Source organism: Syzygium oleosum, unplaced genomic scaffold (genome assembly GCF_021117445.2).
Source record: "Syzygium oleosum isolate NSW1041296 unplaced genomic scaffold, Sole_v2.1 Sole_v2.21, whole genome shotgun sequence".
Lineage (NCBI taxonomy): Eukaryota > Viridiplantae > Streptophyta > Magnoliopsida > Myrtales > Myrtaceae > Syzygium > Syzygium oleosum.
In genome coordinates this window covers 4,938,492-4,963,132 of record NW_026607505.1, presented here as the reverse complement: position 1 = coordinate 4,963,132, position 24,641 = coordinate 4,938,492, and the positions used below count along the sequence as shown (strand labels likewise).

At 40.3% G+C, this 24,641-nt stretch overlaps 3 protein-coding genes across 3 annotated transcripts; 2 read left to right on the top strand and 1 right to left on the bottom strand.

The window, feature by feature from the left end:
- The first annotated feature begins 1,207 nt into the window (after positions 1-1,207).
- LOC115671190 (3beta-hydroxysteroid-dehydrogenase/decarboxylase) lies at positions 1,208-9,919 on the top strand. The gene is made up of 13 exons (XM_030592678.2): positions 1,208-1,460; positions 1,711-1,961; positions 2,165-2,254; positions 2,345-2,478; positions 2,722-2,892; positions 3,370-3,495; positions 4,208-4,287; positions 5,093-5,291; positions 5,695-5,800; positions 6,816-6,990; positions 7,374-7,530; positions 8,152-8,218; positions 9,452-9,919. The coding sequence occupies exons 2-13, from the start codon at positions 1,730-1,732 to the stop codon at positions 9,595-9,597; spliced, it is 1,683 nt and encodes a 560-aa protein (XP_030448538.1). The 5' UTR covers positions 1,208-1,460; positions 1,711-1,729; the 3' UTR covers positions 9,598-9,919.
- A 3,067-nt stretch (positions 9,920-12,986) lies between these two features.
- On the top strand, positions 12,987-18,755 carry LOC115671086 (uncharacterized). Its single transcript, XM_056320750.1, has 10 exons — positions 12,987-13,841; positions 14,021-14,113; positions 14,308-14,409; positions 15,169-15,434; positions 15,628-15,759; positions 15,929-16,051; positions 16,553-16,675; positions 17,314-17,531; positions 17,659-17,812; positions 18,172-18,755. The coding sequence occupies exons 1-10, from the start codon at positions 13,634-13,636 to the stop codon at positions 18,388-18,390; spliced, it is 1,638 nt and encodes a 545-aa protein (XP_056176725.1). The 5' UTR covers positions 12,987-13,633; the 3' UTR covers positions 18,391-18,755.
- A 427-nt stretch (positions 18,756-19,182) lies between these two features.
- LOC115671085 (polyadenylate-binding protein-interacting protein 7) lies at positions 19,183-24,641 on the bottom strand. Its single transcript, XM_030592562.2, has 6 exons — positions 24,410-24,641; positions 22,719-23,596; positions 21,450-21,900; positions 21,279-21,349; positions 20,407-20,531; positions 19,183-19,933 (listed from the first exon to the last, which is right to left on the bottom strand). The coding sequence occupies exons 2-6, from the start codon at positions 23,508-23,510 to the stop codon at positions 19,630-19,632; spliced, it is 1,743 nt and encodes a 580-aa protein (XP_030448422.1). The 5' UTR covers positions 23,511-23,596; positions 24,410-24,641; the 3' UTR covers positions 19,183-19,629.

Genomic DNA, 24,641 nt, shown 5'->3' with positions numbered 1-24,641 from the left:
CCATTGCGAGAGTAATGGCATGTTGTAAACTACAAATTCTTAAATGAGTGGACCTCGCAACAATTTATAATTATTCATTATTTGTTTTTTTAAGGCCCAGAATAGTAAACCTGTTAAAATGGGTCATAAATCCATTTCTTAACCCATATATCAGTAAATGGGTTATAAATGAGTATAAACATAATATGAGTGTTAAATGAGTCATAAATGGGTTTTAAATGGATCATAAATGGGTTTATAACTTATTTAAACTCAATTCATCTCTCTTGCCCTCGCTCAATCTCGCACTCATTCACTTTGCACTCTCATTTAAGTTTGGGTTCAAGATTGAGTTAAATATGGAAGTGTTTTAGCAATATGGGTCGGGTCGGGTCGGGTTAGGTATGGGTCATTATATTTGCATTACATGAAAATGGGTTAAAAACGAGTTAAATGGATCTATTGGGTTGAACTATTTTTGACCTAATCCAGACCTGACCCGACCCAACCTACCTGTTTGACAGGTCTACAAAATAGACTGTTGTTCTCACAGTACATTAAAAACTATCACCCAATCATTTCTTAGAAAAATAATAAAAGAATGAAAGTTTGGAGTAGTATCGCGTAATTGTTGAGAGTTCGGTGGCGAGCGTGCAACGCCTTAAAAATTCATGAGGACTCTGTGTAATTTCCTCTCGATATTACTATTCCTACTTAAAATCACCCGAAATATTTTTTTCCAAACTAATATTATGTTTGTTTTGTGAACAAATAAATAATTTGAAAAACATTGTCCCAAAAATGATCATTTTAATAGCTTATAAAAATGATAACAACGAAAAAAAATTTCATTGTCCACGAAATATTTAGACAATATAATGAAAGCATTTTTCATTAGATAATTATTTCAAGCGATACAGATGATCATTTTTAGGAAATTTTTTTCTAAATTATTCATTTTTCGATGAACAAAACGAGCCTAAACTATAATTTTTTCCCTCCCCAGCTTCAATGTTGTGTTGTTTTGATTTTTTGAAGGGCTTAGAGCCCAAAAAACCCAACATTTCCCAAGCCCGCCCGAACGGCAGGCGGGCCCGTGGAGCCGGTTCGGCGTCGCCCGACCCGAAAAGCTCCGATCCGGATCCGCGAGCATCCGCGGCTCCGACCAATGGCCAGCGACAGGCGTGCATGTGACGGAGACGACGAATAGAGAGAGAGAGAGAGAGAGAGAGAGAGAAGAGTCTCTGCCATGTCCGACCGGACCGCGAGATTCCACAACCGATAGAAGACAACGAGTGGGACACGCTCGTTCTCTCTCTCTCTCTCTGTCCCCGCGATTGCATCTGACATCCGCTGCACATACCCATCGAGTCTCGAACAGTCGCACTCGCATTCCATATACCCCCGTTCGATCTTCTCGACGTTCATCGGCTTCTGGATCTCCCGTCCATCTCCGCCGCCGGCGCTTCCGCTCCGAAAAGGTTAGAGCGATCGAATTCGGCAATACCCTCTTAAGAAACGAAGCGTTAGATTCGTCAAGTTCCGATTTTTTTCCCTTCTCTTTCGAATGTTTCCCGCATTGTCTCCATACCCCTGAGCCCCGCCGGTGCTGACCCTCTCCGTAGAAGAAATGGGCAGATGTGTTTTTTTGCGCTTCTTGTTCTGCTAGTAGTTTTTAGTTAGCATGTGGTGTGCAAATTCTGAGCGGTTAGCGGGTGCGTGTGTGTGCAGTAAAGGGCATTGCAGGAGAATGGCTGGGGAGGAGAGGTGGTGCGTGGTGACCGGTGGGAGAGGCTTCGCGGCGCGGCATTTGGTGGAGATGGTGATCAAGTACGAGATGTTTTCGGTCCGCGTCGCTGATTTGGGGTCGAAGATCGAGCTCGAGCAGTCCGAAGAGAACGGGACCCTCGGGGAGGCTTTGAGGTCTGGCCGCGCTCAATACGTGTCCGTCGATCTCCGAGACAAGGCCCAAGTGCTTAAAGGTTGCAACTTTTCTGTCTTCGTATCAATATGTTTAATACTGTTGCTTCTGTTTACTTACTCATTGTTATATGAAATCGCTGGTGGGCTTGCTCATAGTGTGGTATAATCTATAGTGTTTTACGGGTTTTAAGTTTGAGAGATTTAATCAGGAAATAACTTTGTTCCTTTTCGGTTAGATAAGCTATCTCATTTTGTTCCACAGCATTTGAAGGAGCTGAGGTGGTATACCACATGGCTGCTCCTAATTCATCCATCAATAACCAGCAGCTCCATTATTCAGTCAATGTGCAAGGTAATTTGGGCCATCTTGTACAGTTTGCTTGTCTCCAGGGTTTTTATTTTGTAATGGAGTTCTTGTCTTTACTTTCTTTCGAACTCGCAGGAACGAAGAATGTGATTGACGCATGTGTCGAGCTGAAAGTAAAGAGACTTATTTATACTAGCTCCCCCAGTGTTGTGTTTGATGGAGTCCATGGAATACTCAACGGGGATGAATCGCTGCCTTATCCACCAAAGGTATTAACCTGGTTAAAGTTCAAAGTATTGAAAACTACCCTTTCACACATAAATGCTTGCCTATACTTTTTATTGCATGAAAGGAACGTAATTTGACTTCTAACATGAGCATCTAGAAGAAAAGTGGCATGTAATATGTTTGTACATACGGACTTATGCATGTGTCTGTTTGTAGAACCTTTAGCTAGCGTTTGCCTTTTATATCATCTTTTGACTTTGAATACATACTTTTTGAACTTTTAGCACAATGATTCATATTCAGCGACTAAAGCTGAAGGAGAAGCCTTGGTGATTAAGTCGAATGGTAGGGATGGGCTCCTGACGTGCTGCATACGTCCTAGCAGCATTTTCGGTCCTGGTGATAAGTTGTTGGTTCCATCTTTAGTGGATGCTGCTAGAGTGGGAAAATTAAAGGTAATTTGTTTATCTTTATGTTGCATTCCAAATATGGCTGAATAAATGAATTTGAGTCATGCTAAACTGTCTTTAGCGTTTCAAATGTGATGTCGTGGCAATAAAACTACTATGTCATCCTCTATTTTATCTCATTGTACCTCCAGTCCATCATCAGCACTGTCAGTACCATTACTTTCTTGAAAAAGTTGTCCTGGCAGTTCTCCCGGTAATTTGCAATTTCTCCCCCTGTTTACCACAAACTTCTAATCGCTAATTCTCTTATTGTTGCCCTCTCTGTGGTTTCATCTCTAGTCTCTTTGCTTAATCTTTTTCATGTCGGACTCTTTCAAAAGTCTTTTAGTGTTTCTGTCTGCTGAATACAGAAAGGATATGTGTAGAAACTGATGTAATTGCTTTAAAAATTTCTTATGACCAGCTGATTATGAACTGAGTTATTTCTTTACGTACTTATTTGCTTGTTTTGTAAACGACCAGTTCATTATAGGTGATGGCAACAATCTATACGACTTCACTTATGTTGAAAATGTAGCTCATGCCCATATATGTGCTGAAAGAGCTCTAGCATCAGGAGGTGATGTATCAGAAAAGGCTTCAGGGCAGGTGCATTTAATCTTCTCTATATTTTGCATATTTTTTTGGCAAAAGGTCTTTTATTATTGGCTGAGCCTGAATCAACTCAATCTGCTTCTCATCAAAATCCATCTTGACTTAGTTTAACTTGTTAAAGACAAGAAAAGAAAAGAAAAAACCTGGATTTGAACTCTGTATTGTGTTGCTGTTCTTTCACGTCTGTATTGTGGACCTGCATTGGAATGGTAGCATCTCAAGTGCACCAAGGGTTTTTATTTCCAGATCCTGCTGCTTGCATTAGTAGACTGTTCTCGATTATTAGTTGGTAACAGGTGCTGTACTACCTTAAAAGAAGGATTGTAGAGGAAGGCTGAAATCTGAAGATAAAGATTAGTTTGGGCTAAGAAAAATTTGTTTTGAGCATGAGCCAGTTAGTTGCCTTATCTACAGGCCCGATGCATGCAAACTGAGTATCCTTGAAATGAAGCAATTTGCTTGCGCTTCTCTTAAAGCCATGGCTGCTATTCTTGGCTATGGCAATGTTGAGATAGAGTTTAATTGCTGCTTTGATTATTGTAATAGAGGAAATTGAGAAATCTGTTTCCAAGGATATACCTGCATTACCTTCTTTTCGAAGTCATAAGGTGACATAGCAGTCGTACTGGATAATATAAGAGCTGTCTCTAGCTAGGAGATGATTCTGATTTGGGCATTCTCTAGATAAAAGAATTGCTTTCTGCAGGCGTATTTTATAACTAATAAGGAGCCAATCAAGTTTTGGGAGTTTGTCTCATTAATTCTTGAAGGTCTTGGCTATGAAAGGTACTTTTTTTTTTTTTTTCTCGTTCTTTCCTAAGATTTTTTCTTGTTTAAGTTTACAGAAACTTCTTGTTGTTTCTTGGTAAAAGAATTTGCGACCATCCTTGATACCGTGATTTTGGAGACAAGTCTTGCTGCTCTAACAGTAGCCCAGAGTGAGAGTTGTGATGTAGCTTGTTTTAAGTTTCTTGACATCACCAGTAATAATGACGCTGCTGATGTGATACATGAAACATCAAATCTAGAATCCAATGCATATCCTGACAAGCTAGTCATAATTTAAAAATAGGTGTCAAGGCTACCATTCCAAACTGTGAGTCGATTATTTTTTGTGAAATACTCGTGCACATTTATTGTTTTTATTTTTGCTTCTCATGAACTGTTCAGTTGCAATTAATGGATAACTGTTATCATGAACGCTAATTGATTTCATGTCATCAACCTTATATGAATCAGGAACTTGCGGCTTACATGATTCTCTAGGTTCTACTCTTCTAACTTCTAAAGGATATGTTCGCTGGAACTGCTTTCAAGGAAATTTAGGAGCATTTTATTGATCTCGTTGTTCAGAATATTTCTACTGCTTCTGTTTTTGTCTCACATTTTAGTGCAGGTTGATGTCGCGACCTTGTCTTTGGGGCAATTTAGGTTAAGCAGTTAGTATCACAGGTCTCCTACCCATCTAAGTTGAAAAAAAAACAACGAACAAACAGAGTTCTTGTCTCTCTGTTGGCCATTGGTTTTTGACTTCAAATCTAATGTACGTTGTATGTTATACCAGTTTTTTAGAGCTTTTAATGATTTGCAGGCCACGGATAAAGATTCCTGCTGCTGCTATAATGCCGATTGCACATATGGTGGAGTTAACTTATAGACTTTTGGGCCAGTATGGGATGCCGATTCCACAGTTTACACCTTCGCGCATTAGACTCCTCTCTTGCAGCAGATCATTTAACTGTTTGAAAGCAAAGGATCGACTTGGCTACACACCCATTGTACCTCTTCAGGTTTTCATTCTTCTATCAGATAGGTTAAGAGTCGCTTGCATTTACTTTAACTAAGGTGCTGTTTTAATGGCATATGGTAGTTTTGTCGCTTCTTAAACTGTCCTCTATTTGTTGCATGATGAAGATGCGAAGTGCTGTTGTACCAAGTTTAAATAAGTCAGATCTTGTCCATCTATGTACTGAGTTTCCTATTGTAGTTTTAATAAACATATTGTGTCAATACTACAGGATAACTTACATGAGAATAGACCAGTACTTTCCTAGTACCTCAACTGCATTAATTTTTATGCGTTGTATATGATGAAATGAACCTTTATGCATGACGAAGTTTTGGAGTGCTTATACCTGGTGCCACCAGGTTGTTTACTTGTGTGATGTGATTGGACTCATAGATCTCTTGCAGGAGGGTATAAGGCGAACTATAGAGTCATATGCACACCTCAGGGCTGCCAATCAGCCTAGAAGAGAAGGGCCATCTAAAGCATCCATATATCTTGGAAATGGAAGGGGTATGTAGCTGTATCTGTCCACGTGTCACCTTGCCTTAGATTAGGTGCTTTTGGGATGTCGTTGGCTGGGATATATGATTGAACAATGGTGTATGTGGTGCTTATGAAGAATATTTATGCTGCAGTCAATTGCACAAAATATATCTTTTATTGATTTTTATTGCTTAAGATGCTCTCTCTTTACCGTTAAAGTAGTAAAGGGTTATGATAATCTTGATATGACTGATTGATAAGGAACATTTAGAATGCATGAATAAATGAGAGAGTTAAAGGCAGCGTTAATTTGATTTTATCTAAAGCATGCCTTTTCCTCAACATCCATGGGACTTTTTTACCAAAAAAAAAAAAAAAAGACTTTTTAGCTGGTTTCCACATGCTAAAGACTTTTAGACCAAAAAAGAAAAACATGCTAAAGACTTTGCAGTGTGCAGCTAATAGCGGAGGAAAAACTTATTAATGATGGGGGATAGTGTTTGAGGAAAGATACAGAGTATCTGAAGAAGCATTTTAGCCAATTAGTTTGGATAGATCTGTTCAATATTTATCCAAGCCTTTTTTTCCTTGGTTTTTGATGACGGAAGTCCATAAACTGGATCCCGAGGGTATAAACTGCATATAATGAGATAAAAGATTTAAGAGCAGGAGGTTTAACTTTATTGCAATCTATAGGTATGTGAGATGGATGGCTATAGAATCTAACATATTATTTTAGCTGAAAGCAATGGGAACTACCTTGGTACTTGTCAGTCTTTTATCTTTTATTTGCCTTCTGTGCATTTTTGCCTCTCTTTGATGCATAATATCATAGTATTTTTCTTAAAAGGATGCAATTTTTTGGACAAAATTGATGTGGGCATGAGGATCTGGTGTCATGAATTGGTATAACGGTTGTCATTACTGTTGGATTATGTAATTGTTTGCTACAAGGCTTATTGCCCCTTGGAAATTCTCATGTAAGACAGCTGTAATATCTTGTTTCGACAAGTTGGTATCTTTTAGTCTTCACTGTTTGCAGTTGCTGACACATTGCTCTGGAAGGACAAGAAAATGACATTAACCACACTAGTAGTTTTGGCTGCAATCTACTACAACTTTATTGCTTCGGGGTCAACTATCATCACTGCTCTTTCGAAGTTTCTTCTCGTGGCATCCATATTCTTGTTTGTTCATGGCATCTTACCAACAAAGATGTAAGCCAATTCTGTTTTGCTTTTCATTTTTACCCGAAGAACACATTATTCTACCTTATGTACATGCTTTATGGTTCTGCCCATTTTTCATTCGGAAAGCAGTAATATCACTGTGACCAGATCACAATATGCAGTTGATTGTGTTACTTTAAAATGACTTGATTTACTGAAGTCATTTAGCAGTAACTGAAATTCTTTGAGCTAAGAGTTGTTGGAGCGATTTGAGGTCAATAGTTCATCTACACAGGAAAACAGGAAGAAACTCATTCTATGTTGGAATTTGATTAATTCTGGGCCTAGTTTAATATGACAGTGCGGAATCTCTACCTTCATACTTGAGGGAAGCCAAATCTGACTGTTAGTAAAATTTTATGTTTGTGCAGATTGGGATTAAAGATCGAGAAAATCTCCCCATCAAGTTTTTATATATCAGAAGAGAAATCTCAAAGTTTTGCTTTGTCAGTGGCCTCATCATGGAATGATGCTGTAAAAATTATGGCAACCCTCTCCATGGGTAATGATTGGATACTTTTTCTTAAGGTACTTCAACTCTTGGTTGATTTTATTTAATTGCTTGCTTCCACTTCCTTCTCATGGTTTTTATTCTCTTGCATTTAAAGATGATAATGAAGGGAATGGACATGTGACATGCGTGCAATAGCACAATCAAGTTCTTAAAAATAATAGTTAAGTGTAAATATCTTTTCAAAGGATATCACTCTTGCGACAAGCAAAACTGGCTGGAATTGGTGATGACTTCTTGTTACTTTTCGGGATGAAGTCCTAAATTAAATTACCGACCCCAAACGAAAGACACATTCTTACGATATTAGTATATTACCAGGGATCAACTTCTCGCACAATTAGAAAAGATTGTTCCTCATTTCTCATAGTCGCTGGGTTATTATGGCTGTAAATTTGATCACCAATTGGGGTCAGTCGCACTCTGCAAAAAGTATCTGATCCATAGCAGAGCTGCTGGACATCCTCCCGCCCATCATCATAATAAATTATTTCTGGGAGCAGTACCTAGATCCTGCACGTGGCTTTAAATGTTGATTGTGCAATTCTTTGTTTTATTGCTATCATGGTACCTAAGAGTGAAAAACTTGTTCCAATAGCCAGTTTCTGCTAATGAACTCTGCCTTTTAAATGAAACAGGTCATCGGTGTGCTTCTTATTGTTAGCATCATTGGAGCCATCCCTGTGCAGAGTTTATTTGCGATAGGTTAGATCTCTTTCTTTCTCTCTCTCTCTCTCTCGCCCGCACACAAATGTACATATATCCATGCATGAACATGCTATACTCATATTTTACACAAAGTACGTGGACAAAGAGGTATATCAGTATTTCTTCTGCCACTTATTTGCTCATGCATAATAAATGAATGAACCTAATGTGAAGAAGTTTGATTGTGTTTTTATGAGAAAGATTTGAAGTATAATGTTTCTGAAGTTGACACTGCACTGATGCTTAATTAAGTTGAGGGAAATTTGGTTAAGTTGATTTGGAAATGTTAACATTTTTGGTATTCGCCATGCTATTTAGACATGTCATTATTTATTGAATATGAAATGGCTATGATGCAATGTTGAAGAGAGTGGGAGAATCATGAAGAAAATGTAGAGAAGTTCGAGAGAAGACATTCAAAATTGTTAATGCTTGGTTGCTGTTAGTATTGATTGTTTGTGTTGTCTTCTGTGATTGTTGTGCGCTGATGGATGGGCCCTTTTTCACAAAAAGACAAGACTTTTCTCTTTACTTGATGTACAAGATATGGCTGTTAATGCCAGCCAATTTGGATGCAATGCTCTTCCTTTTTCCAGTTTTCCTGCCAATGGCACGCTTGGAATTCTGGAAAGTACAGTCTGCTGTTTTATTTACTCTTGCTAGTCAAATTGATGCTAATACGGATGGGTAAAATGAAATGGGGCATCTTTGAAATGTCCCAGTGTTGCCACTACAATGTTGAAGTTGATTGCCATTGTTGTTAAGTCAACATGGAAAAAGAGAAATTGCCTGACATCGACTATCTTTAGTGCCATAAGTCCAAATATGATGGGGCCATTGTCAATATTTCTCTATCATGATTTTTTTTGGCTTAGTTATTCGTTTTCTTTTTCAGCTCCAGCTCTTTGGTGAGAGTCAAATTAATAGGCAATTTATATCCACTTTGATGGACTCAAGAAAGTCCCTTGATTTTTCTCTTTATACTGGAAAAAAGAAAATCTTGTGATTCTCTCCAGTCCCTCAAAATGGAAATGCCATATGGCCGGGATAATCTATGAGGGACAACTCTCCAACTACATGTCTGGACATTTTAATAATTTTCTGTCTCGATGTTTCTCATTTCAGTATTTTGCATGAACGCAACTTTGTGCTAACTCCTCATATCTTGCTGCATTGGCTCTGGGACTCACTTCAAATTGAAAGTAATGCCTGTCTAAAATCTCGCTGCAGGGGTTCCTGTCGGCTTCATAGCTTTCTTGGTGTATGAGAAGAAGGAACAAGAAATCGATGCAATAGTCTTGGAAGCTCTCTCATTTGGATGCAAATTTAAGTCCCGCATTCCTGCAAAATTCCTAAATACTAAGAAGAATGATTGATAGAAGTTAAATGCAAGTGTTGGCATTTGGTATTGCTCTTCTTCTGGCGTGCCTGTCCTTCTGTAACAGAATGGTTAAAACTCCGTCTCCCACTAAAGGCACAGGTGCGATAGGATATTTGGCCGTTCTTTCCGAACCACTGCCCTAGAACGGGAGAGACGGGAAAATTTATTGGATTCATTTTTTTTTCCTGGTCTCTTGCAGTTTGTGTTATCAAAACAACACATTTTTGGTTCTCTGGGGATATGTGCTTGATTATTGATTGCACGACGAATGTACTATGGCTCTGGTTTGAGATCAAGCTTTCTTATTTTGTTTGTAAGTTTGACTGCCTCAGAGGACTTTTTCTCTGCCTACTACAAGCATTTCATGCTTACAAATTAGCAAAACTTCCTCGTATGAGCTTTTGACAGTAATATGCATCTCAGAATGAACTTTCCAATCATAGTTCACATTCAACTGCTTATGGTGATATTTCGATATTGTTCGCAGCTTGTCAAGTTGTCAACAAAATATGACTTGCCTTAAGATTTTACTCCTTATTCTCAGATACTAGTGAGGTGTAGTCAGTGTGTAATTTTGCGCTGTCGAGTAAATTTCATGATGTCGACAATCCCGTGGCCTCCAAGGAACTTTTTTAACTCTCAAATATCTGCTACTCATGGATTCGAGAGGTGACAACCTGAAGTTACAGAAATTGGTGAGACCCCATCTCTTTGTTCTCATGTTCCAGTAACTCTCGCTTACTAGTCACCTTTAACCATCCATCAATGCGACAGATTGCGGTATATATCACAACTTCCTGATTGAAAGATTGGGTTATTATATAATTAGCTGTCATCGACCCATCAGTCGGCCAAATTGAACGGGGCTACCTTCACTTCATGTGCCTGCTCCGTTTCGTTGTCGGAGGTTGACAGCTTCATTGACTATTCCTCCTCCTTCCGGTGTCTGCATGCGCGTCTGTTTCTCCTCCTTTAAACAACCCTTTTACCCTCTTCCATATTCCTCACAAAGCAAAGGCATTTCCAGTCCCCACACACGACTCCAAAGTGCCGCTTTTCATAAGCCAATAAACTACTCACAAAAAAAAAAAAAAAAAACTACTCACAACGTCTTCAGCAGTTCTCCAACGCCAGCAGTTGCCGCAGCATTATAATATCAATAGTCTGCTGGACCAACCAAGCATGCAAACCTCAGCATCCTTCTCACAGCCGCGCGTAGCTCCTCCAGCGCATGACTGAGCGCGCAAGCAATGCTCATCTTCGATCACCGTGACTATCTGGGTAAGTAGAGAGTTAGTGCAGAAAGACATGCCAACATGTGGGCATGAAGTCAACGATAATGATCTTTTATAGGGGTTGTGGAGGGGCTGATCAAACTATGCAGGTCAACGTCTGGGTAGCAACCGGGATGCCGCATGGAAAGGGACGTCTACATCCGTGAGAAAATTGAACGACACACCAACCAAAAAGTTCAAAAAAAAAACACAGAAAAATTAACGAGAAAGATAATTTAGATGCTTTCGAATTACGCTATTAGAGAAAGAGGTGAAGCTGACATGACCTATGGACCAAAGTAATTAGTGACACATTTTATCGAGATCGCCGTAAAGATCGGAATATGATTAGCTTACTCGATTAACGCCACGGGGTTCAATAAATTTCAAGCGATTTCGACTATGTCGAGCCACGCCATTGATCATTGATGCGGAGCGAGTCTGTTGAACAGGACGCGCAATTAAGAGCGCAAACGAATAAAATCCGAGGAGGATGGCAGTTCCCTTTCGTTCATCTGCCTCGGTCGTTTTCTGACCAAGCATATTTATGAGTTTCCTCGCTGTTCATTGACCGATTTGCCTTCTGCCGCATTGATTTTCTCTTTATTTTTGGGTATTGAGTTTGGTTATATTTGTATATAATAGGCATGATGAGGAAGCTGCGGGCGGTACGAATTCGACCCGTGATCCCGCATTTATTGACTGGCTTGTAAAAAGAGGCGCCTTTCCTCTTTTCCTTTTTTGTTTCATGAGGGTAAATTTTGGTGCCTTTTTATATTCATGTTAAAGAGATGACCCGGAATTACGTTTCCTTCCCTTTCCCAAGTGATCTTTGATTTGATGCTCGGGTAAGTCCGGTATCTTCGTGACCGGATAAGATGCAAATCAAAATTCATTCGGGTGCGACTCAAATATTAGATTGATCGATCTTAATAATGTGAAAAATCGAACATATGTCATATGCCTACCGAGCTATAAGTTCCTAATTGGCATTTCTTATGAGGTAAAAAAAAAGTGAGAAAAGATCACTGTCACGTAGCTTCCAATCCGTTCTTTCAAAGGAGAAATGATGATGATGGTTGAAGACTTGAAGTTGATGTTCCCCATGAAATTAAAATCTCCCTCCACCCTGTCCTAATTGAAGTTGACCCTATTTACCGATTTGCCCCCCCACGCGGTGTTCTTGGTGGACCGCCCCGCATGGCCCATGTTTCCCTCTTTCACTCACTTTCAGCTTGCTTGCAGGGTGGGGCTTCCCATTCCCCAATTCTCATTTTGCAATGGCTTCCCCCACAAATTTGATTACATAGCTGGTCCTTGAAGTTGCATTGAGTCAAGCTTCAAATCTCAATGCACTCTTGCGTAGGGGTGAAGATTGAAGACAGGTTGGGTCTACTCAATTCGAAGGCAAGCATTCGAGCATGTGGACAGTACTTTCTTCGGGACGAAGCCGAAGCGAATTGCTATACCAAAATGGCATAAACAAAATGGAAAAATAAGAAACTTTTTTGGTTCATGAGAAACAAACCTGACTACATGTTGAGATTGTCTCACGTCGGTTGTAAAAGATACTGGTGGTCAATTTATAAGTATAAGAGAAAGTCTTACCCTTTGAGTTAGTTTTTGAGATGAGAAAGTCTCAAGACCACCCAACACAACCTTTATTGATATTAGCGTAGATATTCTATACTTCTTTTGCAATAGTACATATTGGCTTAGCTTCGACTTCCGACATTGCAGTTCATTCGATAAAATGCATTTCAATTCTTGTTTGGCTTTTCGAGTTAATGAAACTTGGTTTGCTCGAAAAAACTTTTGCGCAATGGAATCTACTGCATTCAAGGTTGGAGACACATGCGACCAAAAACCATCAGTTTTGGGAACAAACAAGAGAAAACCGAACAGGACCAGATTGCCAAAATTTTTATAATTCTGGTCCTGAAGTGAGAACTAGGTGACAGTTCAAGGACCTAGAGAGAGAAAAAAGAAAAGAACGTGAACATTCAGTGGCACAACCGTAATTCCGCGGGAAACCATGCCCGTTCATTCAACGAGCTTTTTGAACGCGAAGTGAGGAGTCCACAGAAAAAGGGCGATGTGGAAAAGCAAAGAACCAACCCGTGCCCCGACTATTGGCAGTTGAATTTTTGGTGGTGTGGGCGTTGCGATTCCCGTCTCCCTTTTGAAGCTTTAACAGCATGAAAGATTAAAAGGCGGAGCAGCAGGCCAAAGCACTCGAATGCGCGAGTGCTGACGGGCGACGACCGAGCGCAGGATTCAAAAAAAACTCCGCTTTTTATGCGATATACCAACACCCTTTAGTGCATATACCAGAGCGAGACAGAGGGATTGTTCAAAAATCCTTGCTTTGTCCGATTCTTTCGTCCCTCCTTTCTCACTGGAACGAAGCGGTGCATGTTCACGCTCTACCCTTTTCTTTCTCAGAGCTTTGCTTGCTTCTTCGTGCATTAAAGTTGACCAATTTGTTAAAACTTCTGTCGGCATTCGTTTCCGGGTCGTCGTGAGACGACCTTTGATTGTATTTGGCGAGTGACCCGGGATCGGTTCTGTCTAGAAAATGATTCTTGGGCGTCTTTCTCGACGACCCTTTTGAGGTTAGGCGACCACTTCGGTGCCCGCGTTATGCAAAATGAGTGCTTTCTTGAACATTTGCGCATTGAATAGGAGTTGAGGGATGCGGGTGTTTCGGAGCAGCGAGTTTTTGAGATGAGGGGAGTGTGAGTGTCGGTGGTGATCATGGGAAGTGGAAGAGTGGAGGTGATCAGTAGCAAGGGGTGTTCGAAATTAGTGGGTGGGTTCTCGGCTTCATTGCCTTCTTTTAGAGGTCTGCAACCGTTGGAGCCGACCATGTCTCCTGCTCCGTCGTCGGTCGGGTCTCAGCCAAGCACACGATCAAGTGGTCCATTTTCAGGGCTTGTGATATGTGTGACCGGTCTCTCTAAAGGTAAGAGCTTGTGAATTCTCCTTTACTATGTCCAATCTGCATTTGAGATGCTAGCCTCATATCATTCTGCTTTGTAGCCTTCTTTTTGTGGCTTTTGATATTGAATGTGATTGTTTGAGGTTTGGGCGTTTTTCCTCAAATTCGTGGCTCTTTCAAATGTGCTTTATTGTGTACTGCAGAAGCAAGGAAACAAGTCATGGATGCAACAGAGAGATTAGGTGGCAAATATAGCCCCGATTTACATCCTCAGTGTACCCATTTAATCGTCCAGATATCCTTTTATTTAACCCCGTTTCAGCTTTTAATTAGAAGATGTTTTTTTTGTTAGGTGACTAGATCAGTATTTATGAGGATACTTTATGGTGATGCCTGGCTGTGGTGAACTTTCCAGTACCCTGTGCTTTTTTGTGGAGTTCATGACAATTATATCTCTTCATTGTTTGTGTGAACCTTAATGGTGGCTACAGTTTTGGTGGACGGAAGTTTGAGCACGCATTGAAGCATGGACCCAAAAATGGTCTCTTCATCGTTACGCTGGGATGGTTTGTGGAGAGCGTCAAGAGGAATGGTATGGAGGCTGACTGCTGTGTTGTACATTCCGGTTACATACGTCGGATAGGATTTGTCTATTTGCGATGAGGATTTGACTTGATAGACTACCTGTGATGAATCTACATAGCGTTTCACCCTGAGTTTATGTTCATATGTATCTAGCGAGAGTTAGGTTTATAAATTGGTCATTATGTAATGTTGGAAACCTGTCATGGAGAAAGATACCTAGGCGAGCTATGTTCAAATCATCACTTGGCTCTTTACAATTGATCGTCTTCTCTCTTGCTGTGATTCCAGAATGCAAAAAAATAAAATGCAGACATATGCACAAAACTACGTGTCTGGGCGGTTTGCTGCAGTGATGTTATGTCAAATAAGTTAGGACCATTGGCATCTGGCCCCTGCAAGAAGAGAACAAAGAGTTTGTTTGTCAGGCTTGCATTCAATTAGGTATTGCAAACACGCTCCTGATAAATCAACTACCTGCCCTGTGGTTAATCTCTCGATGTAGTCCGCCTGACTTAAGATGTCTAATTACTTTAGGAATCGGATTTCCTGATGCGCTCCTTTTTGTTTTGTTTGGAGTTTCAAACTGAATCCGTTTCGCTGCAGCTATGATCAGATTCATTTTGATATCATATTAGGAGATAGGTCTTTCAGTAACTTAAGGTTTAAATCAATGTCTTTGAAATATACCTGCAAATTTTGTCTGAATAGATTGGTGGAGTGAAGGTGCTTAAAATTAATATTTTATCTGTTCTTTTTCATCATGCAGTGAGGTTGAGTGAAACATTGTACAGTGTTAAGAGTGTTGGAGATAGCGGCAGTCGAATAGAAGAGTTGCATCGGGCTCGTGGGATAACTGGTGCTGAGAAATCTTGTCTTCCTGCCAGTATTCAAGAAGCCAAGAAACTTGAAAAGGCTGAAGAATCGCGCCTTTTGTCTTCTGGAAGAGATTGTCAAAGGAGTGTTGATTTGATGAATTTATCTGGTCAGTCTGTCTACTTAGATTCAGACATTTCGGCTGAACTACAGAACAAGGTTAGCTCTACTATCTTTTGGGAACACAATATTTTTGTCTTTGTTTCTCTGTAAGAATTTCAGAATCAGGAATTGTTCTTGAAAGTTCATCCTTCGTCTTTGTATTAGAATTTCATGGAATAGAGAAATCTTCTCTTCATTTGATATGTTGCTTGCTGCTCATGTAGTATGAATATGTCTACATTCTGGACAGGTGATTGATGCAGCTACTAGAGAAGGCGCCTCAGTTGTAGATAAGTGGTACATTGGTAGCAATGCGAGTCATGTTGTCTGCGAAGGGACTTCCATCAGAAGATATCTTGGTCATTGCAACAATCTCGTCACTGTGAGTATTTTTTCATTGCATTTGAATGTTTGGATTAATTTTGCATGTTTCTGGGAAAAGAAATAACTTTGATGCTTAGACTTTTTGGATATTCCAGTTAATTGACCTTTTGTGCTCGCAAATCTTGTGTTTTATGCTCTAATATCCTTTTTCGAATGATGTGGCTCAGCCACTGTGGCTTTTGAAGACAGCAAAAGAGCAACATCTCCAGAGGCTCGTTCACCTATCTGCTGATTTGGCCAGGCAGCTGGGAACGATGCTTGATAATTATCATAATGGTCCTCTGAAGGAGGTAATCTCATTTGACTTGTTGGGAATTAAAGTTTGTGCTTAAGATGGGCACCGAGAAGTCTCGTGATTGCAAAAGGTTACTGAGGTTTTCTATTTTCTGCTTCTTTAAGACAGAGGGCATCAACTTTTCCCACTGAGTCCTACTAATACTTTGCTTTATTTGTGCCTTAGTTGTAATTGCTGCCCGTCTTGTGAAATACTAAAATTGGTCTAAAAATGTCAAGAATCAAAAGAGCACTTGAAGCGTCAAGAAACTAGACTGGTATTGTGATATGAAAAGTTGTAGTGTGTTAAAATGAAACTTTCTTATGGAAAAATTTGTGTCGTCATTAAGTGCATATTCCTTTCCTTTCGGAAAGCATAACACTTTTCAAAGACGATTATTATAAAGTTCTTAAAGAGTGTATGCCTTTACCTATGGTAACTGTATTTTCAATACTCTTTTCATATGCCTTTTATTGTTCTTTTGCATCCTAAGATGTGGGGATGTTGTTTTTGCCAGGAAACAAAGAAGAATGACGTTGTCTCCGAAGGGCTGAGCTGTAAAGCCAGTCATGAAGAAAGACTAAAAATTGTAAATTTTGCTAAAAGTGGTGTGAGAAATCGTCGTGGTCGCAAAATGCAGGTAGATGGTCGCATCTTGTTTAATTCTAGCTTTATAATATCTTTAGCCACTTTTGAGTTTCAAGGTTTCGAAACCTTGTTGAGTTGGAATAGGGCTAGGTAACTTTTTTATCTTAATTTATGGCGCGGTTGTTTCACCGAAAATTTTATGATAAAAGAAAATATATTTTAAGGAAATTATTTTCAAGGAAAATTGTTAGTTTTCATTTGTTTAGTGATTTGGGGAAAGTGATTTCTTTTTTGCTAGAAGAGGAAGCCGTTTTCCCCCAATCTAAGCTTCTTTTTTTTCATCCATGGAAAATATTTTTCGTACATCAATTAGTTTTCCATTATCCAAACACTGGAAAGTTGGAAATCAATTTCCCAGAAATAGTTTTCCTTCAAACAAATGGACCCTTATTGTGTTAGAATTCAGCGGAAAAGTTGGGTGCAGTGATTTGCTCTCTCGGCTGGGAGAACATACCATAAGTAGTTGTAGGAAACTAGATTAATGGAATTTGAATTTTACATCGCTCTGGAGATCTCTTTACAGATGATCTGTCGATTCTTTTTTATTTGCATAATTAGCCACAATCGTTATTGCCTTGGTTGTCCAGACACAACATGCACTGTAATTTTGTCTTTTGTTAATTTTAATAGACGTGCCAGACCCCGATACGGCCGATAACCCCAAGCAGTCTTCTGGATTCCATTTGCTGGTCTATATCTGAGCCAACTTCAACTGCTTCCATTTATACGGATTCGTTTAGTTCTGATGATGGCCGTGAGAATCATCCACGCGCATTCTTTGATGCAAAAGGCGATGGCAAGGGTTCAGAAGCTTCTTTTGCAAACTTAACGAGGCCACTTACTGAAAGGTTGATCTGTGTGTGTGTTGGGGCAGATTGTTGTTATGTCTTTCATTCAATCTGGTTTAGCTTTGAATGCTCAAAACTATTGGTGAGTTGGACTTTTCAATCAAACATCTATGTTTGTGTATTGCAGTGAGAAGAACGAGTTGATTTTTAAAGACCATTTTCTCACTATTCTGTTCCCAGTTGACCGCTTTGCTGAAATGGGGCCATCTTCAAGGACATTCTTCAGTGACAAAGGTTTTACATGCTTTCGGGTGTTGGATCATATTTATGCTTTTTATCAGGTATACTTTTACATTCTTTTTCCCAAGTTTAGTTGCTTGAATGTAGAGGCATAGGAGTCCTCGATTGTTCCGCGGTTAAGTGAATTAGCCCCCTAGACTGCAATAAAATGTATGGTAAGGACATGTCAGCTTACCATCAGGCCACTTTATCGGCTTAGGTATTTATGTATGATACACATGAAGAGTGCATAATCGGTCATTGCATGGTAAGTAGTGTACCAAGGACGTAAGTCCATTTTCCCGATACGGTTGTATGTGGATTATTTTTAGCAGACGCTGAATATGTTGATCTTGCAAAGCAACAATAAAACGGCTGGTTCATCTGGCATAAGTTTGAAGTTTCTGATGCCATTTTGCAGGAGAACATGTCAGCTCAGGAAATAGAGGTTGCCATTCACACAGATTCAAGGCATGCTGACCGTCTTAGATCAATGTACTGTAGTAAAGAAACTGCTGATTGTGGATTTGTGGCCTTCAAAAGGATCGACTTCTTGGGTAGCCGCAGGAGCTTTGAAATGCTAAAGCGGGTCAGCGGGGACAATAACAGCAACGTATATGAACTGTTGGTTAGAGCATAGGAATGATTGCATCGGATCTTGAACTGCATCCTGTATATTGGAAAGTCAGCACTCAGCGAATTTGATTTAAGAGGGAGATATCGTGCTGAGCTGATCGAACAGCCCCGGTTCGCTTAGCGCAAATTCTATTTTGAAGAGGAATGAATAAGACAATACTTTTATTTGCTCGAGACTTGGTGTGCAGGTTAATCACATAAAGCTGTACATTCATAGGCTTCTTTCCCAGATAGGAATACCTGATTTTGGTTGTCTATTACTGATCTTGTTGTGGCTTTCATTGTCCTCTTTTTTCCTTTTCTTCTTATTGGGTGGTTGTACCATACTTGGAAATCATTGGTTCCGCAATGGGAAATTCTTTGGTGGTGCATTTCCGAATTGTTATTCCCTTAAAGGTAGGAAGAGAACGAGGGAAAGAACGCGACAGTCGAAGGAAAATTGAAAAGAATTGATGGGTGACGGCCATTCATGACCTGTGACCTTCATTTCTCCAGAAGTACAAGAAGTTATAATGTGCTGAGTGTGAGGACAACCCATTTGCAATTGCAATTCGCCATATCTACAGAGCAAACCGACAAATGAGTCGCAATGTCGAAGGCACTACCGAGTCCACACTCTAATGGCTCGGATATGTAGATGGGAGGGAAATCACACCCTTCAAAGCGAGTATATCCCAACAATCTCAAGCGAGACGCAGCCGAGACATGACTGTTGCCGGAACCGAATACTTGGCTGCAGGGGACGAGCAGTAGGACTTTCAAGACTCCCATACACATCATGATATGACGGGACAAATTTCGGGAAGCTCCAGCTATCTTGTAAAATCAAATTCTATCAGTTACATCTGAGAATAAAGGAAAAAAAGGAATATAAAGAAAGAAATACAATAAAGGTACAAAATTAAAACCCAAAAAGAAGAAGAGTCGCTAAAGACCGGCTGATCCTAGTCTTCCTGCCAGCTACCAAAATGCAATATCCTTGCAACCTGCCTACACAGTGATGATACAGCTCCTTTTTTTTCCCCTTTTTTTCTCCCTCCTCCAGCTTTTTCTTTTTTTGTGTTTAATTAAGTTCGTGGTGTTTCCTTTTTTTACCTTTTTGTTTTTTCCCCCATTTTTTTTCCAACTTGACTACATTCTCTTCCATCTCCTCATTTACAGATACAAGAATGACTACAATGACTATGCCTTTGATGGCTTTCGCCATGTCAGAAAACCTCCTATACCTTGCACCTCGAGGCGCTCAGTACATTACCACACGAAGCAGCCCCGGTTGTGGCTCGCTATAGTCGAGGCCCTCTTCTTCAAGCAGATAATGCTGCACAGCTACTGGGAGTCGGGCTGGAGTGCGGGCTCCGCGAGTGTGATGGCCCGTCCCGACGCAGATATAAACCTGCAATCGTTGATCTGCCGCACGAGCTGCAGTTCTCAACACGCTCAACTCATTCTTCAGCACATGAATGGCTTCGCCCACATGAAGACCATGTAGATCTATCATCCGCTCCTTCCCTCTCCCATCACCCTGCAGCTCCACGGGAACGGGATTCCTAAAGAGAAAAGTAATTACGCTTTCAAAGTAGAATAAAGGTCAATAATTCGCATCAGTTTTCCCCTTGTAAAGGGAAAAGCCAATTCTCTGTTCTGAGTGGTGCCTAAATGCCCGGTAATCAAACTAAAGGCCTTTTGATGATGCATATTGACACTATTGGAGTTACAATGGTGATAAGAAACCCACTTCAGAACCCGATGTAAGAGGGGAAAGAAAGGCCATAAGCCACCATGAAGCTTACAACATTAAATGATGGTTTTTTTTTTCCATTTCTAAGCAAATTAACCAACTTCCGAGTTGCATTGCTACGGAGAAGCTGTTGAATTACACAGATTCCAAACCTACCAGATAAGAATTCCTATCGAAATAGGGAGGATCATTTCATGACCATTAAAAATGACAGGAATATCAACTGCCAGAACAGCAGCATATTACTTCGCATACCAGGCAAGGGTAACAAGTGCTACATACCTTTGACGGTAAATCGACTCCTGCGCTTTTCCATGAGCTGCCTTCATATGCATGCCGTGTAATTGCCCTTTCACACTAAGCTCTTTTGCTAGTGCCTTATTACCAATGAGGTATGCTTGTCGAGCCTGTTTTAGTTGATGTACATTGTGCAAGAGTATCATAAGAACCTGTAGGGACGCCTTGGAGACAAAAAGTAGAAGTGCACACCTTAAAGAATAAAACTAGCGACTCAGGGCAAATCAATTGCTTATGGGATCAGCTCAGCAGTCAGCAGAAACAGCTGAATGCTTGCTCGCAACCTATCCAATGACTACAGTGAATACAAGCATCGAATATGCTGTGGTAGACACAGGCATCAGATATGTGAAAGGAACATTCTGGCAAGGTGTGAGTCTGTACTTTGCTCCTAAAGAAATGTCGCCTAGTAATACTATCAACTTGAAAAGGCTAAGCAAATACTAAGATACTACAACACAGCTTTCTGCGCTGCTTGATGAAGCTCTCTCTTACATCGGATTTATACTCTTTCTTTTAGAATATAAAAGAGAACCTCAGATTGATACTCTCAACTAATGAATTAAGGAATTGCATCTGTACTAGTAGCAAATTCCATAATCCCATCATATCCATTTTTTCCTGGACAGATCACACCCTTCGGTAAGCACAACAAATCTTCATTAATACATATACAATCTTTTTTGAGGTCCCAACAATATGTGTCACTTATTTACTCATGGCACGTTTTGTACCATTGTTGTAACATGATGCACCCGACGAAGTGCAGATGATTAGTAACAGTCTTCATGGACAAATGCAAATTATGATCAGAGAAAGTTTGGAATAAGGAGTAAACAACGTAATTGAAAGCAAACCTGTTCGAGGTACACATTTCGTAATCGTGCATGGTCACGAGCTTCTTCCCGCAGTTCAGAATACATATTAGCTGCCATCTCAAAATTGTTAAGCCAAATAGATATGTGCACAAGACATCTGTCCTACTAGTAAATAATGCAAATGACATTTGTTAAACTTAAGAATATTACCCACTGCCTCTCCAGTTTCAAGCCACACAGGAGATGACCGGGCAGAAGCACGACTCTGCAACCTGTCACCATAGATGCCTCTTCCATGCCCACTATTGTAAGCACCAGCCAACACTTGGGAATTTCTACTGGAACCAATGTTGGAATTGGTTGAACCATTCCTATCGTATTTCCAAATATTGGAATCTTGAGATGGCATTTTCTTAACTGCTGAAGCAAAATCAATAGCACCTCTAGATGGAAAGGAAGGACTGGACTTGAACAGAAGAAGGTTGTCCTTGTCAGTAGATCGATAAGGCATGCCACTCTGATGGACATCATCGCCAGCATATTTTTGTTGGACACTCTGACTTTCTGCTGAGGAAAGTGCTGGAAAGTCTATTGCACTAAGATTTGGAGCCGATAAGGTCTTTGAGTTCAAGTTTGGAGTAAAAGCACCATCAATTTGAAGCTACATTTCATGGAAAAAAAAAAGTACAACACGGTTTCCCTCAGCATAAAGAACTAAACACATGAGCACTTAAAGCACGAATGAAGGTCATATATTCAATCACACAGGGTTCCTACATACTTGCTCTCAATATTGCGAATATACATTGTTCCTCCTAATATCCAAAATGCTTATGGAGAAAAGTAAACAAACAAAGAGAACAAACATAAAAAGGTTAAAGAATGTCTGAAACAATCCCATACAAATTGATAGTGCCCTGTACCAGAGGACGAGCCTCAGAACTGAAGTATATGGATAGGACTTAAAACCAAGACCACCTCAATAAATAATGATTAGCCAGCTCTCGCTCGCTAAGAGAAGGCATAAAAGAGATTCTCCCGTGTTTGGCATCCAAGTATTCAAATCATCCATGATATCCATGGCATAATTTATTTAGACATAATCAATTCCCCGTCATGAACACAAAATGAGCAAAATGGAAGGAAAACAGAAAAATGCATATCAGGTACGTCTGCAGAAACATGCCAGAGCGCATGAGAGAGAGAGAGAGAGAGAGAGAGAGAGAGAGTGAGTATGTTTTGACCTTAGAAAATGCATCTTAACCAATCTGTATTCTCTAAGCTTCTTTAAGAAACAAAAGTTCATACTAGCAATCAACCATTTTACGAATTTGTTTAATCGTCATGTCCATCCCATTTTTTAAGTAGATTAACCCCAAAGAAAAAACTGTAAAAAGAGAGAATCCCTCTTCGCAAGCAGACTTACAACACAGTGAAAAAAAACCCTCATAGAAGAGTTTGTCGCAAAGTTCGATATACCTCAAGCTGAGTGAGCATTTCAATGGTCATGCTCAGATCACATCCATTGGCATAGTACACTTCGGTGAGACTATCGGCAGCAAAACCAGGAAAATGCAAAGCCAAAAAATCTAAAGGACTTGTATCCATATCATCAACAATGCTGTGCTCTGCAAAAACATCATTTACGAAAGTATTCCTGGAAGTCCCGTTATAAGAAGTCATTTCCCTGCTGCTTCCAAAAAGCTGGTCATCATTAACAACAACTTGCTTGTCCCAAGGCTTGGTTGACATAGACAGAAAGCCAGCTGAAGGAGAATTATCTACCAAGGAAGAACCGGTAAATCTGAGCTTTTCAGTGAAACTATTGCCATTGAGCTGATGAGAAACTAATTCCTGAAGGTCATTCAACACATATCCACTGCCTGCAGAAGCCGAGTATCTCGCTGCTTCACTATCATCATGCAAGGACAAGCCCGCTAAAGACAGCCCTCCAAGACCCTGAGACTCATCATCCCCCGTGAACTTGAAGTCGGGAGTAATATCATCAGGGAGCTGGCGACGCCAAAACTGGTGGGCTTCATCATCGGAGTTATTCGAAACAGATGATTCTGATCTATTTATAACTGGTTTCCCCGAAGACCCAGAAGACAAAAATCTTGCTGTTGCATCGGTGTTACTGGAGTTTACAGAGGATGGTGATCTAAGAGAGAAAGGAACAAACTCCGCCGCATTAGGATTCAATGCGGTGGCTTTACTCGAGGAACCTAGCTTCGTGTCACTTGATTGTAATCCTTTCTTGGATAAGCTCATTCTTTATGAAAGTTGAAACAAAATATCTACATTCAGAAACTAACACTGTCAGAAATCAAAGAAATCCGGCAATCTTCAACCAAAACCTGCAAAAAAAAAAAAAGGTTCAAACCATGAGTGTCTCGATTTATAAAGTAGCCTGCCAAAAAATTCAAGTCAGTTACCCAGAGACTCATGTCTCATGCAACATCAGAAACTGACAATGAAGAGTTAAAAAAAAAAACGGATCTTTACGTACAACTGTAGCTTCAATTTACATGATTCTAAACAATTTTGAAAGAGGAATAATCAACGCTCGAATCCAGCTTTTTAAAAATCACAATTGACCTGTCCCGAAAACAGTTTGACCAAACAACACTCGACAACAGTAAACATATGCTCCACGAATGAACGATATTGATCGGCCGGGTGGCGACCAAATCATGTGCCGGTTGAACACAGAAAAAGCAACCAACAAACGATCAGACAACGAATTTACCATATATATATAGAAACTACCCCGGCCTAACTTCCTCAAAAACAACACCCTCGAACTCAAAACCCTAAAATCCAACCAGCCCAAGAATTCCCCAGGTAGAACAAGACGAACGGGGGCGAAATTACCAAAACTGCAAACCCCACCAATCAAAACCCTAACTTTAACTAACTGAACCCCAAACAGCTCCACCAAATCCACGTAGACCCAACATCGACGCGACCCCAACCCCATTATCCACGAAAACCGACAACCCCAGCCCTCAAACCAATTCGAAACCATCAAGCCCGTCAAGACCCGTGACAGAAAAAACGAATCCCAACACGCAGCAGACGATTCCAGCAACGACAGCAACAGAAGGAATCGGGAAAGCGTTGAAGAGATCTGGCGGGGGGGTTGGGGAGGGGAACCAAACCACACGTACCTTTGCGGAAGGAGCTGAATCGAAGCATCGGCTGGAGGTCAAAGGGGTGGATCAGAGCAAGATATTCAAGAAATAGAGAGAGAGAAGGAAGGGGAGATATGAGAAGAAGTGATGATTAAAATTCTGGGTTTTCGAGCTTAAAGAGTATTATCTCAGCTATGAGGCCACTTTTCTCCTCTCTCTCTCTCTCCCCCCTCTTCTCTCTGTGCTGTGCTGTGTGCGGGGGGTGTGG

Coding starts and splice junctions, on each gene's coding strand:
- LOC115671190 (XM_030592678.2), top strand. CDS start 1,730: ATGGCTGGGGAGGAGAGGTGGTGCGTGGTGACCGGTGGGAGAGGCTTC. Junction 2,479..2,721: donor CGCTGCCTTATCCACCAAAG/GTATTAACCTGG, acceptor TTGAACTTTTAG/CACAATGATTCATATTCAGC. Junction 5,801..6,815: donor ATATCTTGGAAATGGAAGGG/GTATGTAGCTGT, acceptor CACTGTTTGCAG/TTGCTGACACATTGCTCTGG.
- LOC115671086 (XM_056320750.1), top strand. CDS start 13,634: ATGGGAAGTGGAAGAGTGGAGGTGATCAGTAGCAAGGGGTGTTCGAAA. Junction 13,842..14,020: donor TGTGACCGGTCTCTCTAAAG/GTAAGAGCTTGT, acceptor TGTGTACTGCAG/AAGCAAGGAAACAAGTCATG. Junction 17,813..18,171: donor ATATTTATGCTTTTTATCAG/GTATACTTTTAC, acceptor GCCATTTTGCAG/GAGAACATGTCAGCTCAGGA.
- LOC115671085 (XM_030592562.2), bottom strand. CDS start 23,510: ATGAGCTTATCCAAGAAAGGATTACAATCAAGTGACACGAAGCTAGGT. Junction 21,350..21,449: donor TGAAACTGGAGAGGCAGTGG/GTAATATTCTTA, acceptor TTGAGATGGCAG/CTAATATGTATTCTGAACTG. Junction 19,934..20,406: donor GAGTCGATTTACCGTCAAAG/GTATGTAGCACT, acceptor TTTTCTCTTTAG/GAATCCCGTTCCCGTGGAGC.